Source organism: Pelmatolapia mariae, linkage group LG14 (assembly GCF_036321145.2).
Source record: "Pelmatolapia mariae isolate MD_Pm_ZW linkage group LG14, Pm_UMD_F_2, whole genome shotgun sequence".
In the NCBI taxonomy this organism is placed as follows: domain Eukaryota; kingdom Metazoa; phylum Chordata; class Actinopteri; order Cichliformes; family Cichlidae; genus Pelmatolapia; species Pelmatolapia mariae.
The window spans coordinates 25,550,716-25,567,403 of NC_086239.1; the positions used below are offsets into that span (position 1 = coordinate 25,550,716).

At 38.1% G+C, this 16,688-nt stretch overlaps 1 protein-coding gene across 1 annotated transcript; it reads right to left on the reverse strand.

Moving 5' to 3' along the window:
* Positions 1-8,230: 8,230 nt before the first annotated feature.
* LOC134640614 (extracellular calcium-sensing receptor-like) lies at positions 8,231-16,369 on the reverse strand. Its single transcript, XM_063492523.1, has 10 exons — positions 16,346-16,369; positions 16,136-16,162; positions 14,492-14,595; positions 13,707-14,001; positions 13,320-13,609; positions 12,912-13,204; positions 10,131-10,336; positions 9,769-9,990; positions 9,227-9,350; positions 8,231-9,135 (listed from the first exon to the last, which is right to left on the reverse strand). The coding sequence occupies exons 3-10, from the start codon at positions 14,548-14,550 to the stop codon at positions 8,231-8,233; spliced, it is 2,394 nt and encodes a 797-aa protein (XP_063348593.1). The 5' UTR covers positions 14,551-14,595; positions 16,136-16,162; positions 16,346-16,369.
* Between the last annotated feature and the right edge of the window lie 319 nt (positions 16,370-16,688).

Sequence of the window (16,688 nt, forward strand, 5' to 3'; positions counted from 1 at the left end):
TATGTTAGTTTCTAACCTACTGTTAGCTACCTTGTTAGTAAGTTGACAGTATGTCACATAAGTTTATAACAACAAGAGACGGCCTTAAATATAACTTAACCCTTTAAGAACCAAGTCCGCCAGAGCTTATATTATATTTTTACATGCTGTAGTGCCATTTTTGGGAGCATTTCAAGTTGCTATACATCAATACAACCATTATAGCCCAAATTTTAATAATATGTATGCATTAAGTGCATAGTAATTACATAAATTGTAAAAAAGTGCAATAGACTACAAAAAATAAATCGTTTTTGTTTTTTTAACATATATTTCTAGTTAGAGAAATTTAAGAAGCTTATCCCTCAAAACTTTAAATACAAAAAAGTTGCGCAAAATAGTTTCCCACCACAGGAAATTTATTTGAGTGTCTTCATAGTTTTATTTTTGAAATATACTAATTTTTATATACTGCAGGAAAAACGAAAAATAAATATTACAATGCAAATTTGCAAAAAAACAGCATGTGCATCAAAATAAACTATTTCCAGCAGTGCAATTTGAGTTCTAAGCATCCCAGAAACGATACAGAAAGTCATAAAGTCAAATATAACTTTTAAAAACACCAATATAGGCTTATAAGGTCCTGAAGGTAAAAAAACTACATTTTCGCAAAAATGCCGTCACTTCCGGTTTCGGGCAGGTAATGGCGGACATGCAATAGTTCGCGCTGATGTCTATTTCAACGTAAGAAGTGTTATGAACAGCTGATCGGATCGGCAAAGCGTGTTTCTGGAAGATTATATTTTTGTTGCTGCAAGTGGTTTTTATGCAATTTTTGCAAAGCTATATGTTAGATTTGTGTTTTCATGAGTAAATATATTAATTTATCTTATGTTGTGAAAGACGTTTTCTGATTGTCATTTTATTTTGGAAAGGATTTTATTTTGGTGATTATGTTTCGAAGCGCGAACTGCTGAAGTAATGTATGGTTTTCCCTACTGTGTTGCTGACAATAAAAGAAACGGGAAAAGTAATCAACCAACCAAGTGTCTGCATTATTAAGAGAACATGACCGAAGAAGAAGAAAACTCTTCGAGCTCAACAGGTTATGGGCCCAGGCATGACACAACAGGAGGAAGATGGCAGAGGTTAGTGTTCAACAGAGACGAAAACAGTTACGAACTTTGGGAGGCAAAGTTTCTCGGCCACATGCGGATCATTGGTGTAAAGGACACTATATTATCACCCACTAACCCAGATGCAGAGAAGAATGCTGAATGCTACGCTGAACTGATACAGTTTCTTGATGATAAAAGCCTTTCACTGGTAATGAGAGATGCGACTGATGACGGAAGAAAAGCTTTAAAAATACTACGTGACCACTACGATAGTAAATGCAAGCCCAGAATCATCGCACTGTACACAGAGCTGACGTCTTTACAGAAGAAACCAGATGAGACAGTGACAGATTATATTATCCAAGCTGAAAAAGCAGTGACCTCCCTAAGAAATGCAAAAGAAGTCATCAGTGATGGACTTATTATCGCTATGATTTTAAAGGGGCTTCCTGAAGCTTACAAGCCATTTGCTATTCACACAACTCAAAGCAGTGAAGATTTAACATTCACACAGTTCAAAAGCAACCTACGAAGTTACGAGGAAACCGAGAAATTCGACAACAAAGTAAAAGCGGATAATGTGATGAAGGTTGATTTAACATCAATCACCTGTCATGGATGCGGAAACCGAGGACATTTTGTAAAAGATTGTCGCCAAAAGGGTACACCTAAGTGGTGTAGCTACCATAGAAGCTCGACACACAGTGATGAGACATGTAGAAGAAAAACCAAGTACAGAGATGATGCGAAACTAACTGTAGTAAAACAAGAGGACAAGAAAGAAGAGCAGACTTTTGTATTTAAAGTTAGTCAAAGACTTCTGCCTACTGACATAATAAGAGAAGGACTAATGGTGGACTGTGGTGCTACTTCACACATCATTACAGAGAAGAACAAGTTCATAAAGTTTGATGAGACTTTTGATCCTGAGAAACACTACATGGAGCTCACTGATGGATCCAGGACAAATAACATCGCACTCAAGAGGGGAGATGCCAGCGTCTCTCTATGGGACATACAAGGACATTGTACCGCCATCACACTGAGAGATGCTCTATTCATCCCGTCCTACCCTCAGAGCATATTTTCAGTGAAGGCAGCTACAACCTATGGAGCACAGGTGGTCTTCAAGAAGGGACAGAATGAACTAGTGAACAAAGATGGGACAGTCTTCTCCATCGAAGAATACAACAGACTCTACTATTTGAAAACGGTAAACAATGAAACATCATTCAATGACATGATGTCCTGTGACACTGTTAATCTGGCTTGTGATGTGAAAACATGGCATGAAATTTTAGGACATTGTAATGTTAGCGATTGTTAAAGCTACCTGATGTTGTAGATGGCATGAAAATCACAGGCAGTGGCATGTTAGATTGTAATGTGTGCACAGAAGGGAAATTCACTAACAACAGAAAAAGACAAAGCGACCCAAAAGCGAGTGAGCCATTACAGTTGGGGCACACTGATCTAGCCGGCCCCATTGAACCAAGTGGCCAAAGTGGTCATAAATACGCTATATTATTCACAGATGATTTTTCAGAGGCAGTGTCAGTTTACTTTCTAAAACAGAAAAGTGACACCACAGAGGCCACAGCAAAGTTTCTAGCCGACTGTGCACCATACGGCAGTGTTAAGTGCATTAGATCGGACAATGGCACCGAGTTCACAAGCAGTTCCTTCCAGTCCCTTTTAAGGGAAAAGAGTATAAAGCATGAGACATCTGCGCCATATTCTCCTCATCAGGCACTGCTGAGAGGCAATGGAGAACTCTCTTTGAAATGGGGAGGTGTCTTTTACTAGAAAAAGAGCTGCCAAAAGAATTATGGCCTTATGCCATTCAAAATGCAGCACACACCTGCAACAGATGCTACAGTAACAGGACTAAAAGTACACCATATCAGATGTTAACAGGGAAAAGACCAGATCTCTCAAAACTGTGGATACTTGGGTCAGACTGTTATGCATACATACATGATCACAAGAAACTTGATCCCAGATGTGAAAAAGGAATATTTGTGGGTTATAGTAAAAATAGCCCAGCATACCTGGTTTATAACCCCCACACAGGAAAAGTGTCAAAACACAGACTCGTGAGATTTATTAAGAAGAACACTGTTGAACAACAAACATAGACTGATGAATATGACACAGAAATTCAGACTTATGAGCATGTAGTCCCTTCAAAAGAAAGTACAGAACAACAAAATGAAAATGCAGCAGAGAACAGACCTCCTAGAGAAGAGGAAACCAACACAAATGAACCAAACCCTGACATAGAAAGAAATGAGGGTGATGAGCAAAACCAAACTGAGCGCTATTCCAACAGAGAAAGGAAACCTCATTAAAATATTTAGAGGATTACACATCTAACTGCAAAGAGTTAGCAAATGTAACTTCTGTAAGTGTTGATTATTGTTACAGAGCAACCTGTGGAATCCCCCAAACCTATAAAGAGGCGCTGATGTCACCAGAGGCACCAAGGTGGAAACAGGCAATGACAGAAGAAATCAACTCTCTGAAGGAGAATGACACATTCGAACTGACTACTTTGCCTACTGGTAGAAATACCATTGGAGGAAAATGGGTCTATGCCCTCAAAGAAAATGAACAAGGACAAATATTCAAAGCCAGGTTTGTAGCAAAAGGTTACAACCAGACACAAGGAATAGACTACCAAGAGACATTTGCACCAACAGCAAACATGACATCTGTGCGAACCCTAATGCAAATATCAGTCCAGAATGATCTTATTATCCACCAAATGGATGTTAAAACTGCGTATTTGCATGCTCCCATTGAGGAAGAAATATACATGGACCAACCAGAAGGTTTTGAGCAAACAGAGTCAGGAGAAAATTTGGTGTACAAATTAAAGAAATCCCTTTACGGATTAAAACAATCAGGTAGAAACTGGTACAAACTCTTGAATGACTACCTTGAACAAAATGACTTTGAAAGAAACCTTTCTGATCATTGTGTATACAGGAAGGACATTGAACATGAAACTCTACTGGTTATCATCTGGGTAGATGACTTGATCATTGCGGCTAGCAATACTAACTTGTTAAACACATTCAAAGAAACAATGAGGTCAAAGTTTAACATGAAAGACCTGGGGAAAATATCCAGTTTTCTTGGGATACAATTTATACAAAAAGAGAGTGAAATCAGGATGAATCAGAAGAGGTACATTCAAAGAATGTTGGAACGCTTTGGGATGTCTGAATGCAAACCCAAATCCACACCGTGTGAACTAAAAACGGACACTACTGCATGTGGAGGAAGTGATGCAAATGAGACTGTTAACTCAAGAGAGTACAGAGAAATAGTGGGCAGTTTGATATATGCCATGACGTGTACGAGACCAGATATAAGCTGGGTTGTTAGCAGACTATCTCAAACACTAGCTCAACCCACGAGAGAGGACTTAGTAACGGCAAAACAAGTCCTCAGATACCTAAAAGGCACAAATGACTTTGAACTGATCTTTAAGAAAAGCAGAGAGGATCTAGATCTAATTGCTTACAGTGACTCTGACTGGGCATCCTCTGTAAAAGACAGATGCAGTACAACAGGCTACTGTTTTGCACTTACTAAAGAGGGACCAGTAATATCTTCGAAAACAAAGAAACAGCCTACAGTGGCACTCTCAACATGTGAAGCTGAATACATTGGTCTTGCAACCACTACTCAGGAAAGCATGTACTTAACCCAACTGTTAAACGGCATGGACAGAAAAAAGGTACACATGTACTAAACTGTTTGGGGACAACCAAGGGGCCATTGCTTTGAGTAAAAATCCAGTGAACAGACAGAGGTCGAAGCATATTGATGTGAAATATCACTTCATTCGTGAAGCGGTAAATGAAGGGAAAATCCGCTTTGAACACTGTCCATCAGAAGAAATGGCTGCAGACATCCTAACAAAACCAGTTACAAGAGTGAGACTCAGAAAGTTTCAAAAATGGTTCTTTGGAAATGCATAAGATGCTATGGGTTAACAGCATGAGAACAAGGGGGGGTGTTAGATTTGTGTTCTCATGAGTAAATATATTAATTTATCTTATGTTGTGAAAGACGTTTTCTGATTGTCATTTTATTTTGGAAAGGATTTTATTTTGCTGATTATAGATTACTTCACTTCCTGTTCCTTATGTTCCGAAGCACGAACTGCTGAAGTAATGTATGGTTTTCCCTCCTCTGTTGCTGACAATAAAAGAAACGGGAAAAGTAATCAACCAACCAAGTGTCTGCATTATTAAGAGAACATGACCGAAGAAGAAGAAAACTCTTCGAGCTCAACACTATATGTGGAAGGAAACCGTGACCTAGGACAAGCTGATGGCATAAGATGTAAGTACAACTCCTCTAGTTTCATATGCAAAAAGAATTATTGCGCTAGCTTACATGGTTGCAGTTCTACCGGGATTTAAAAATAGTTATGCAAAACGGAGCATGCCCGCTTTAAAGGGTTAAGGAATAAAAAAAAAGGTTTTAATTGCCTTGCAGTCCTACAGCAGTAGCTATAATATTGGTTTGATTCCAAATGTATTTTTATAATCCATTGGTTTATGCAAGCATGGATCTATGAGGCAAGCCAAAAAGGAGCCAAAGCTAAAGCTAGAGCTAGCAGTTGGCATGCCTTTCTACTTCTTTGTCTTTAACTAGGGATGAAATTGAAAGTACAGACTTCCAGTAGGAAGCACTCTGCCACCTACTGGCAGCCAGCTCTATGCAGGCTGTTTCTATTACTGCTTATTATACAGAACTTACCACAGGTGTTTCCAGGTTATAGTCACACATTTTTTAAGCTTTAATAGGTTATCAATATGCTATTAATTAGAAACAGACAGTTTTGTGTTTTGCAGCTCTAGTTCCTGCTTATTACACAGAAGCTACCACAGATAATAGTGGTAATAACTTAGAAATTACTGCATTATTACGTTCTTGTTTCTTCCTTGTTACCCTACTATTACCACTTCATTACCAAGCTATATGTCCACAGTGTTACCCCCAGTTTTGGGAACCTTATTATCATATTACATAAATGTCAGGTTAATATTACTCAGCTGTAACCACTGTTGCTACCATGATATTACTTGGATATTACATGGTTATTACTTGGGTAATTGCATAGTGATAACTTAGAAATTACTACATTATTACCTTCTTGTTTCCCCCTTGTTACCCTACAATTACCCCTTTATTACCGAGTTGTAGTAGAAAGTGCTACACAAAATTAAAACAACAGACAAATGTAAAATATATTAATCAACACTTAATCAATTTTCAACGTGATTAACCCATCTGGAGCGCAGAATGGACAAACTTTTTACAAACTGCCTAAATTGTGTTGATAGTGACCTCCCAGGGATTTTGAGTCATTCTGCACTCCAGATGAAAATTTTGATCGAGTTAATCGTGATGATAGATTAAATAGTTCATAATTAGCTATACAGGATGAATGATGATCTAACTCTTCTAGTCAAAGTTTTCAAATGATGTATTCATGTGCAAAAGGAAGATTTTGTCTCTCAATAAACACACTCCGATTGCAAATTCAGACGTATTAATGCAAACAAACAAAAAAAATTAATGTGCTTTAACATCCTGAATGTATGGCAGTTCAGCTTACTTCAGCCTAGTTTTTTTTTTTTTTTATCAAGGATTAAAATACAACCAGACATCCTTCTAAAATCAATTTAACTTTACAATAATACAACTTTACAGTATTTATTTGATAGTTTTCAGGAAGTCTACTGAACTTTAAAAAAACAAGAAGGGGGACAGAAGACTGTGTTCCATCTTCGGAAGGTTCATGACTCATTGAGATCACCTGATGCAAGATCTGAATGGGGTTTGAGGCGCCTGGAAAGAGATCTCAAAACTGCACTGTAGGTACCAACAATGCAGTTCACATCTTCGGAAATATGCTCTCAGTGGGTCACATAATAGGACGAGGCACGGTCTCACAATGACTTCACCTGAAACATCTGCTCATAATGACCCATGCCTTTCTCACACATTGGTGCATGTGGTGAGGTACATGATCAATAGTGGATCATCAACCTTGTTAAGGGACAACTCCCAGTAGGAATTAAATACCTGGGACTCCACCATTTGGTTTAGAACTGAAGAAGCTTCTTGGATGAGAGATGAAACTTTTCTAGTCGTGATCACTAGTTGACCAAGTTATATTTTAACCATATGTCATCCAGCACTTGGAGGACTTTGAGGAAACCCACTCAAGGTATTCTAGAGCAGTGGTCACCAACCTTTTTTGTGCCACGGACTGGTTTATGTCCGACAATATTTTTAAGGTGTTGCGGATAAATACAGCAAAATAAAACCAGTACTGGTACCAAAATAAATAAGATTTGTTCATAAGGCACATGATTAATAGTGGATCAATGACCTTGTTAAGGGACAACTCCCACTAGGAATTAAATATATGAGACCATCTGGTTTAGGACTGAAGAAGCTTCTTGGATGAGAGATGAAACACCTTCAAAAAACTCAAAGAAGTCTAGTTACTTTCTTTCCAAGCGCCTTATATTACCGCATATAGACAATCATTATACCTCATGGCATTGATCAATCTGTTATTACTACAAAATGAAAAAGAAATGTGTAGCTTTGTGTATTATGCCTTCCTGATTTATGGTTTTTACATAGAAACTAAACATTGTTTCTGGGAAATAAGCCACAGCATCACTGAAAAAGATATTTATTAATCACATCATCACATTCAAACAAAGGACAAGGATTATTATCAGCATAATAGTATAGAAAAAAGTATACTAAAATCTGAAATTATATTTAACATTAAGATCTTTATATGGTACTGAACTCATGATAATAAGGTAATATGTTTTGTTTGAAATGCCCCATAGAAACGTACATTTTATTACTCACAATACTATCTGTTATTGCCTCTTGGGAATTGTTAAATTTGTTTCCACAGTATTATTCCTAGTTCTTCTTCTTTTGTCTATGCTGTTTAGGGGTCTCCACAGTAGATCATCAGCTTCCAACTCACCCTATCCCTGACATTCTCATGTGTCACACGACTCACTTGTCAGAACAGGAATTGATGAACATTAGCAAGTACTAGAAGCTCTATACTATAACTGATTTTTGTTGATTAAATATTTCTTAGTGTTCTTCTCAGGCTTAAACAATATGATAAAACACTTGGGAGCAAATATACACATTATTAGACCAAAGCTGGAGGCCAGAATTGCAAAAATCTCCACAACTACAGTGAATTTCCCAGGAGAGCTGACATATGCTGGGATAAATGTGATCCAGACAGTACAAAATATTAGCATGCTGAAGGTGATAAGCTTAGCTTCATTGAAATTATCAGGTAATTTGCGGGCTAAAACAGCTAAAATGAAGCAAAAGGCAGCCAGTATGCCTAAGTATCCAAGCACAGCCCAGAAGCCAGCAGCAGAGCCTAATGCACATTCCAATACGATTTTCTCCTTGTATGCGGTTAGATTTTTTATTGGAAAGGGAGGGTTCACTATCAACCAAACAGTACATATTAAAACTTGAATAAAGGTGAAAGACACAACAGTCATTATTTGCTGTGGAGGACCAAACCATTTCATGACATTGCTACCTGGAATTGTAGCTTTAAAAGCCACTAAAACCACTATAGTTTTCCCAAGTACACAGGAGATACAGAGTACAAAGGTGATGCCAAATGCAGTGTGACGCAACATGCAGGACCACTCAGAAGGTGCTCCAATGAAAGTTAATGAACATAAGAAACACAGAGTCAGTGAGATGAGCAGCAGGAAGCTCAGCTCAGAGTTGTTGGCCCTGACAACTGGAGTTTTCCTGTGACAAAAGAATACAGCCGCAGTTACGATGGTCAGACAGGCACCAATGACTGAGAATGTAGCCAGGATAATTCCTAGGAGGTCCTGAAAGGAAAGATACTCCACAGGCTTAGGGATGCAAGTGTCTCTCTTTTTGTTAGGCCAGAATTCCTTTTGACAAGGTAAACAATCAGTTGAATCTGGATAAAAAACAAATAAATACAATTTCTTCTTGATTTTCATATATACACAATGAAACATTTTAAATGCATCATAATCATTTCTCTTTACCTGTACTATTACTAATCTCTCCCTCAGGACATGCTGTACAGTCATAGCAGCAGATGGGTTTTCCTTTCTGCAACACTTTACGAGTTCCTGGAGGACAACTGTCCGTGCACACTGACACTGGCACCTGTCAAAGACATAAAGGTTGCAGAATAAACGTAAATATTTACTATGCAGCTGTGTGTTGTTTACTAATCGATCGGGCGATCGTGGCTCATAAGTTGGCAGTTCGTCTTGTAATCAGAAGGTTGCCGGTTTGAGCCCCAGCTCGGACAGTGTCAATCGTTGTGTCCTTGGGCAAGACACTTCACTTACCGCCTACTGGTGATGGCCAGAGAGGCAGATGGCGCAATATGGCAGCGTCGCTTCTGTCAGTCTGCCCCAGGGCAGCTGTGGCTACAAATGTAGCTTGCCACCAGAAGTGTGTGAATGTGAGAGTGAATGAATAGTGGAATTGTAAAAGCGCTTTGAGGGTCTCAAAAAGCGCTATATAAATGCAATCCATTATTATTACTACTAAAGTTGGTCAAATTCTGACTGCTTACTTTCATGCTACCCTCCATCCAGGTAATGTTTTTGTCAATCTGGAATTCCTGGCCCACGGGCCGTGATGCGTCATACAGCCCTACAGTCACTATCTCAGTCATGCCATTTTCACTTTTCTGCCAGTTAACCAGTTCATAAATAGCCACAGGATCCCCATTAGCGTCAAATGACACATCATAGCCATTTTGGGAAAAATTTACTTTCTTCAGCTCAATTAAAATCTGAAAAAATTAGGGATAATGGGAGGGGAAAGCAAAAAAAAAAAAGATGCAATATTTCAATAACAAATATTAATATTGCATATCAATTTATAGTGCAGTTGATGAAAGACACTGACATCAACATAGTTATTTCTTCTGACCTGTTTGGACTCTAACTTGGTTAACTTGTCACACTCTACTGTCCCATTTACTTCCTGGCACACTGCATTATGGATGGCATGTGCTACTGCATACACGGCCATGTACGCCATGTTAGTAACTCTGAGCTGTGATGTGTCAGTGTACTGGTTTTGCAGATTCTGTATGTCTTCATTTCCATCACATACTTTCTTCTTTGCAGCGGCATCTAAAATCACAAAAAGACAGAGCAGATGTCAAAATTAAACTAGATCTCAGATGTGTTCTCTTTATAAATGTTGCAAATCATGCTGGTACCATGAAACATATTTATTTTATAAAAAGTAAAATAAAATAAAATAAAAAATGGAATAATTAGTATAGGACATAACAGTAACAGTAATCTAGCTAATTGCATTTTCTATCGTACAATCACATTACCGTTACTAACAAGGAAATGCGGTGTGAATGCATTACTATTTTTCAGCACACAGACGATTAAAGCTGTCTTCATCTTACCGGGAGCTGGGGTGGGGGGGGGGGGGGGGGGGGCAATCACACAAGTGCTGCTGATTGGCTGAGGAAGAATAAAGTAGCTTACCATGACTACGTTATTCAAAAAGCTCTATATCATCATGGAGGTCTCTGATGTTGACTCAAACTACACATGACCAATTTAAGATGACACAGCAACAAGATGTTATGTCAACCCTAGACAACCCTTAGTCTCCATTTCTTGTTTTAACAGTGTGAACTTCAAAGTATGTACCAGTTTTTAAAATGCGTTGATTGCGTCTGAAAAAACAGAGTTTTGTTATGTTTACTGCAGTGTTTTCTAAGGAAAGGGCTCAAAAGCAGTCTCTTCTCTTCTTGCGATTAAAAAAAGAAAGAAAAGAAAAAACACCTTTTTCCTATTGGTGGAAAAATGTGTCATGTCGACCAATCAAAAGATGATATGGCAACATGGCATTGGTTGCTTAGAAAGAGGGAGAAATTTTAGGAGTGACGGCGGCGAGAGTGCAAAAGAGAAAGAGAGGGAGTTTTTGAGATGCAAGAGATTAGCGTGTTTGGAGTGTGTCGTTAGTGTGTCGTACAGTTGATCGTTTTGTTTTGTGTGTCAGAACAATGAGGCAACTGCTAAATGTTGCAGTTGCTGCCAAAATGCCACCAAGGGCAGATTGCAATGTAAACGCTGCCTCCAGGTTGAAACACGAGGAGTGATACACCTCCTGCTTTCAGGCCTGCAGGTATCAGGCTTGTGATGTTCTCCTTTATGTTAGAGTGGACAAAAATATTTTTTGGAGTAGCAAAAATAATTTGTGTGTCATCTTATTTAATGCAGAACACCGGATTGTTCTGTAAGTACTTTGAATTGGTTATATAAAAACTAGGAGTAGGAATTTAACGCGTTAATTGCGATTAATTAATTTGAAAAAAACAACGTACTAAAAAAATTACGCATTTAATTGCACTTTGCATTCCAGGCAAAAGCTAACTTTTGTCAATGCACAATTTTCTGGTATATCGATTACAGTGATACACACATCAGAGCTACAAAGAATAAGAAGAAAGTGCGTTGCTCGGAATGATCGGAGGCAAATTTAATTTCAGAAGACTACCCAACCAATAGAAGGCTTGATAATTGTGGTTTTGTGCAAACTGTGAAAAAAGGAGTTTGCATACCACCGAAACACTTCAACCTTATGGTACCATCTAAATGCAAATCATGTTGCAGCCAGCACAGAAACTGTGGGAGCTGTGGACTCTAGCAGTCAAAAGGTGTTGGCAGCCCAAACTTGATGAAATGACTGGCTTCAAGACCAAAATTAGCAATTCAACATTGGACAAAGTAACAAATTCTCTCCGAAAATGGATTGCTCTGACTGTAAACCACTATCATTGGTATTAGACAGGTGGTTAGAAAATGTACTACAGTTATCGTCAGGGGACCCAATTTTCCAACTGCCGTGCCGAAAGACTATTTCAAGTAAAATTCAACAGCTTTATGACACTGAAAAGCAAGCAAATTTAGATGCCTTACAGACAGCCCTGCTAATATGGAGGAACTACACTAGGAGCAAACACCACTGGGGCAACAGAAAGAGCCACTCATACAGGATGTTCCATCTACTAAAGAATCAAGAGGCCGTTTTGCTGCTTTAGACAAACAAAAGCACAAGCTAGTAACTTTAACTCCATTAGAGCTGGTAAAACTCCAAAAGCTATATTTTTTTAAACTTTTTGTTACTGTTTCTTCAAAATACGGTTAAAATAAAAATAATTACTTTTACTAATCCAGGTTTGTGACTGAGATTCTTGGAGGTGAGACATATGTCTCATGTTCAGGGGGTTATCTGTTTTCTGCCACCTGCATCACACCATGGAGGTCTCCGATGATGACTCAAACTACATGGTGATATTTAAGATTACCTTCACAACGTGTAGCTACCCTCAAGTATCTGTTGCTCAAGATAGCTACTGTGCTTGGCCACACTTTAAGGATTTAAATTTTCTTGCAAGGAGAAGAGCGAGAAGAGGTTTGGACCACCCTTGAGGCCCTGCTGCAGGAATATATTATATTAGTATATTAATATCATATATTGCTTTCACCTTTTAAGATGAATTACTGAAATAAATGAACTTTTGCACAATATTACAATTTTTGGAGTTTCACCTGTATTCTCACCTCACACTTTGTCACCATTCATAGCTTTTCAATGAAAATAGGTCAGCCCATGAAGCAGCATTAGACTTTGTAACATCAGCAGTTGACAAGATAATTTAAACCACGAAAAATGTCTTACTTTTGGTCAGTGTGCAGTTAAATGCATCCTCCCAGAACTCAGTAAGTATTTGAGAAGACGCCACTTGTGAGGGGGACAGATTCAGCAGGAAGTCTCTGAGGCCTGGTATTATAGACTTTGGAATCCCAAATCCAATGGCCCCAGCACAGAAACTGAACCTTGTGAATTCTGGGTTAGTTACCCAGAAACTGCCAATCCACTGGCGAGACGGGGAAGGCTCATATGATAGCTCCTCCAACAGTGCCCTCATGTCCCCTAAAGATAGAAGTGCCACAACAACCATGGCTGTAGACCTTGACAGACAATATTGTGCATTAGAAGCATTTTAAAGTGTAACTGCATGAAAAAATGTAATTTTGAAGACAGTAAATCTAATATTTGCGGAAAAAATATCTCTGATGAGGACACCTGCGGATCACATCTGTGACTCTCTGAATTCTGCTATGTGGGTATGTTCGATGAAAAGAAAGAGAGTATTCCACACAGATCCCCTCTTTCTGTGCTGCTTTTAGAAATGAAGCCATGCCGTTATTTCCAAAATCCGAATCTGACCGAACAGCACCTATCCAAGTCCAGCCAAAGTGTTTTACCAGCTTGGCCATTGCTTCAGCTTGGAACTGGTCACTGGGAAATGTTCTGAAAAAATTGGGGTACTGCTGCTTGTCAGACAAGCATGCGCATGTTGAAAAGTGGCTAACCTAAACCAAGTGAAATAAAACACCACACACCGCAAAATCAAATATCATGCACATACATATTTTAAATACAAAGTTTCCAGAAATTGAAAACATTTACTTGGGGAATGTTAAAGGACCTGATGACTTGTGACAAACTGATGGATGTTGTAGACCCAGAGCCACCAACAACAGCCATCACCATACCAGAATGTGAGCAATTGTTATCCATGGAAAACACAGGGTCGAAGCTATTTAGAAACTGAAATGCCATGTGCACTGCTACAGGCACTGATGCACATGAGTCATAGATCTGATACCCGAGCCTGATTCCGGGCAGCAGCTCTGTGCTGTTGTTAATCTCTTCTATGGCAAAAACCATTGCACGTGATGATTGCAGTTCACTGGTGTAAAGGCTGAAAATAGTTGTGTCACTGTTAGAATATAGACTGTAGATTTAGTTTAAGTTAAGTAGAACCAACAACAGGATCATTTGCTGGTTGTATCTGTTGATCAAATGTTAATCAAAATGTTGCCTGACCAGTTAAATTGAGCACAAAAGATTAGCATAAGAAATTAGTGGAAAATGATGGATTACTAATTACAGTCTTTTCATTTCCTTTTAAATATAATACATTTAAATGCATTTTCTTTATCATTTCCTTTACATCATTTCCTTTATAAAACTGTTATTTAACATATTGTATAATTTCTGTTTTTTAAAACACAACAAATTATTTTATAAAGAATAAATGACTATTTTTTTTTTTTTTACATTTTTCAACACTACACTGAATCAATGTAGTTCCATAGAACATAACACACATGAAAACATTTCTCTCCTCATACAGTCCAACATATTTTTACACCTTCTTCTTCCCATTACTGACTTTCTTACTTACTAACCTTCCTTTGCATTTTGCAGGCTCAGGCATGCTGGTGTAGTCACTGTAAACTGTGTTCATGTAGACGTGAAGGGAAAAATCACCACCAATAACAAAGTCCCCATCCTTTGAAAATGCAGGTAGACGAGTGCTTCCCTGCAGCTTGCAGTTCAGAGAGGATGTTGTCGTACCAGCTTGAGCTCCTATATGCCTAGTCATTTGTCTCATACCATCTAGGCACACTGCAAAGGCAACAGCTGAGTTGAGGTGAAACAAACACACAGCCAATACCAGACCAATTACTAGAGCTGCTATCTCCATTTCCATCTAAAATTGTCTGTATATGGGCACACATTGTTTCCATTGGTTTATATAGGTCTTCAAACAAAAGGGGTTTTGTCATCTTCTTGAGAATATGTGGTCATGGATTAACCCTTACATAGTGTTGACATTCTAAGTCTTCACAGTATGGCTTTGATTGGGCCCAAGATTTCCCTCATAATAATTGGCTACGACAAATGATACAATACAGCTTTATTTAATTTAGATTGGAACATCAAAAGATTTTTAATCCTTAACTAATATTTCATAGAGCAGAAAGAGTGTATATTTTTGGTTTTGCACCACTTGTTTTTGCAAAAAAACATAAATTATTACACAAGATCTTATGCTGGTATACCTTTGACAGAAAAATATCATAGAGTATTAATAATTTAAATATATTTTTTGGAAAGTGTAAATGGCAAGAAAATTCTGGAATTGTAGGGATTTATTATGACTGTACTGCATAACCATTACTACTTCTAACATTGACTTTTCTCTTTAACTACTATCTGTAGTAATACAAAGGAATTCAAATTTAGAGTACAAAAGTCATAATAGTATAAAAATAGTATCCTAAAATGTGAACTTATATTACCTTATTATCATGAGTTTAGTAGCACATAAAGATCTTAATGTTAAATACAGTGGTATGCAAATGTTTGGGCACCCTTGATAATTTTCATGATTTTCCTTCATAAATCATTGGTTGTTTGGATCAGCAATTTCATTTAAATATATCATATGTCAGATGGACACAATGATATTTGAGAAGTGAAATAAAGTTTATAGGATTTACAGAAAGTGTGCAAAAGTTACTTAAACTAAATTAGACAGGTGCATAAATTTGGGAACCCGAACAGAAAAATTACATCAATATTTAGTAGATCCTCCTTTTGCTGAAATAATGCCTCCAAACACTTCTTATAGCTTCTAATGAGAGTCTGGATTCTGGTTGAAGGTATTTTGGACCTTTCATCTTTACAAAACATCTCCAGTTCAGTAAGGTTTGATGGTTTCCGAGCATGGACAGCCCATTTAATTCACACCATAGATTTTCTATAATATTCAGGTCTGGGGAGTGAGATGGCCATTCCAGAACGTTGTACTTGATCCTCTGCCTGAACGCCTTAGTAGATTTTGAACAGTGTTTAGGGTCATTGTCTTGTTGAAATATCCAGCCCTGGTGCAACTTCAACTTTGTTACTGATTTTTGAACATTGTTTTCAGGAATTTGCTAATATGCACTGGCCACAAAGCCCCACAGCATGATGGAACTACCACCACATTTTACTGTGGGTGGCAAGTGTTTGTTTTGAAATGCTGTGTTCTGTTTCTGCCATGCATACCGCCTCTTGTTATGCCCAAATAACTCAATTTTAGTTTCATCAGTCCACAGCACCTTATTCCAAAATGAAGCTGGCATGTCCAAATGTGCTTAAGCATACCTCAAGCGAGTCTGTTTATGGCATGCGTGCAGAAAAGGTTTCTTCTGCATTACTCTCCCATACAGCATCTCCTTGTGCAAAGTACGCTGAATAGTTGAACGATGCACTATGTTCTTCACAGTGGAAACTGACAGCTCTCTGAGATAGCTTTTTGTATACTTCCCCTAAATCATGATGTTGAACAATCTTTGTTTTCAGGTCATTTGAGAGTTGTTTTGAGGCTCCTATGTAGCCACTCTCGAGAGAAGATGCAAAGAGGAGAAAAACTTTCAATTGGCCTGGCCACCCTAAATACCCTTTCTCATGATTGGATTCACCTGTGTATGTAGGTAGGTGAAGGGTCAGTGAGCTTACCAAACAAATTTTATGTTCCAATTATTAGTGCTAAAGGTATTCATATCAATAAAACGACAAGGGTGCCCAAATTTATGCACCTGCCTAATTTAGTTT

Excerpts from the sequence above, each read along its gene's own strand:
- LOC134640614 (XM_063492523.1), bottom strand. The coding sequence starts at position 14,550 with ATGAACACAGTTTACAGTGACTACACCAGCATGCCTGAGCCTGCAAAA. Across the intron at positions 13,610-13,706 it reads GGTCCTTTAACATTCCCCAA|GTTAGCCACTTTTCAACATG; the intron begins GTAAATGTTTTC and ends CACTTGGTTTAG. Across the intron at positions 9,136-9,226 it reads AGAGATTAGTAATAGTACAG|ATTCAACTGATTGTTTACCT; the intron begins GTAAAGAGAAAT and ends TTTTTTATCCAG.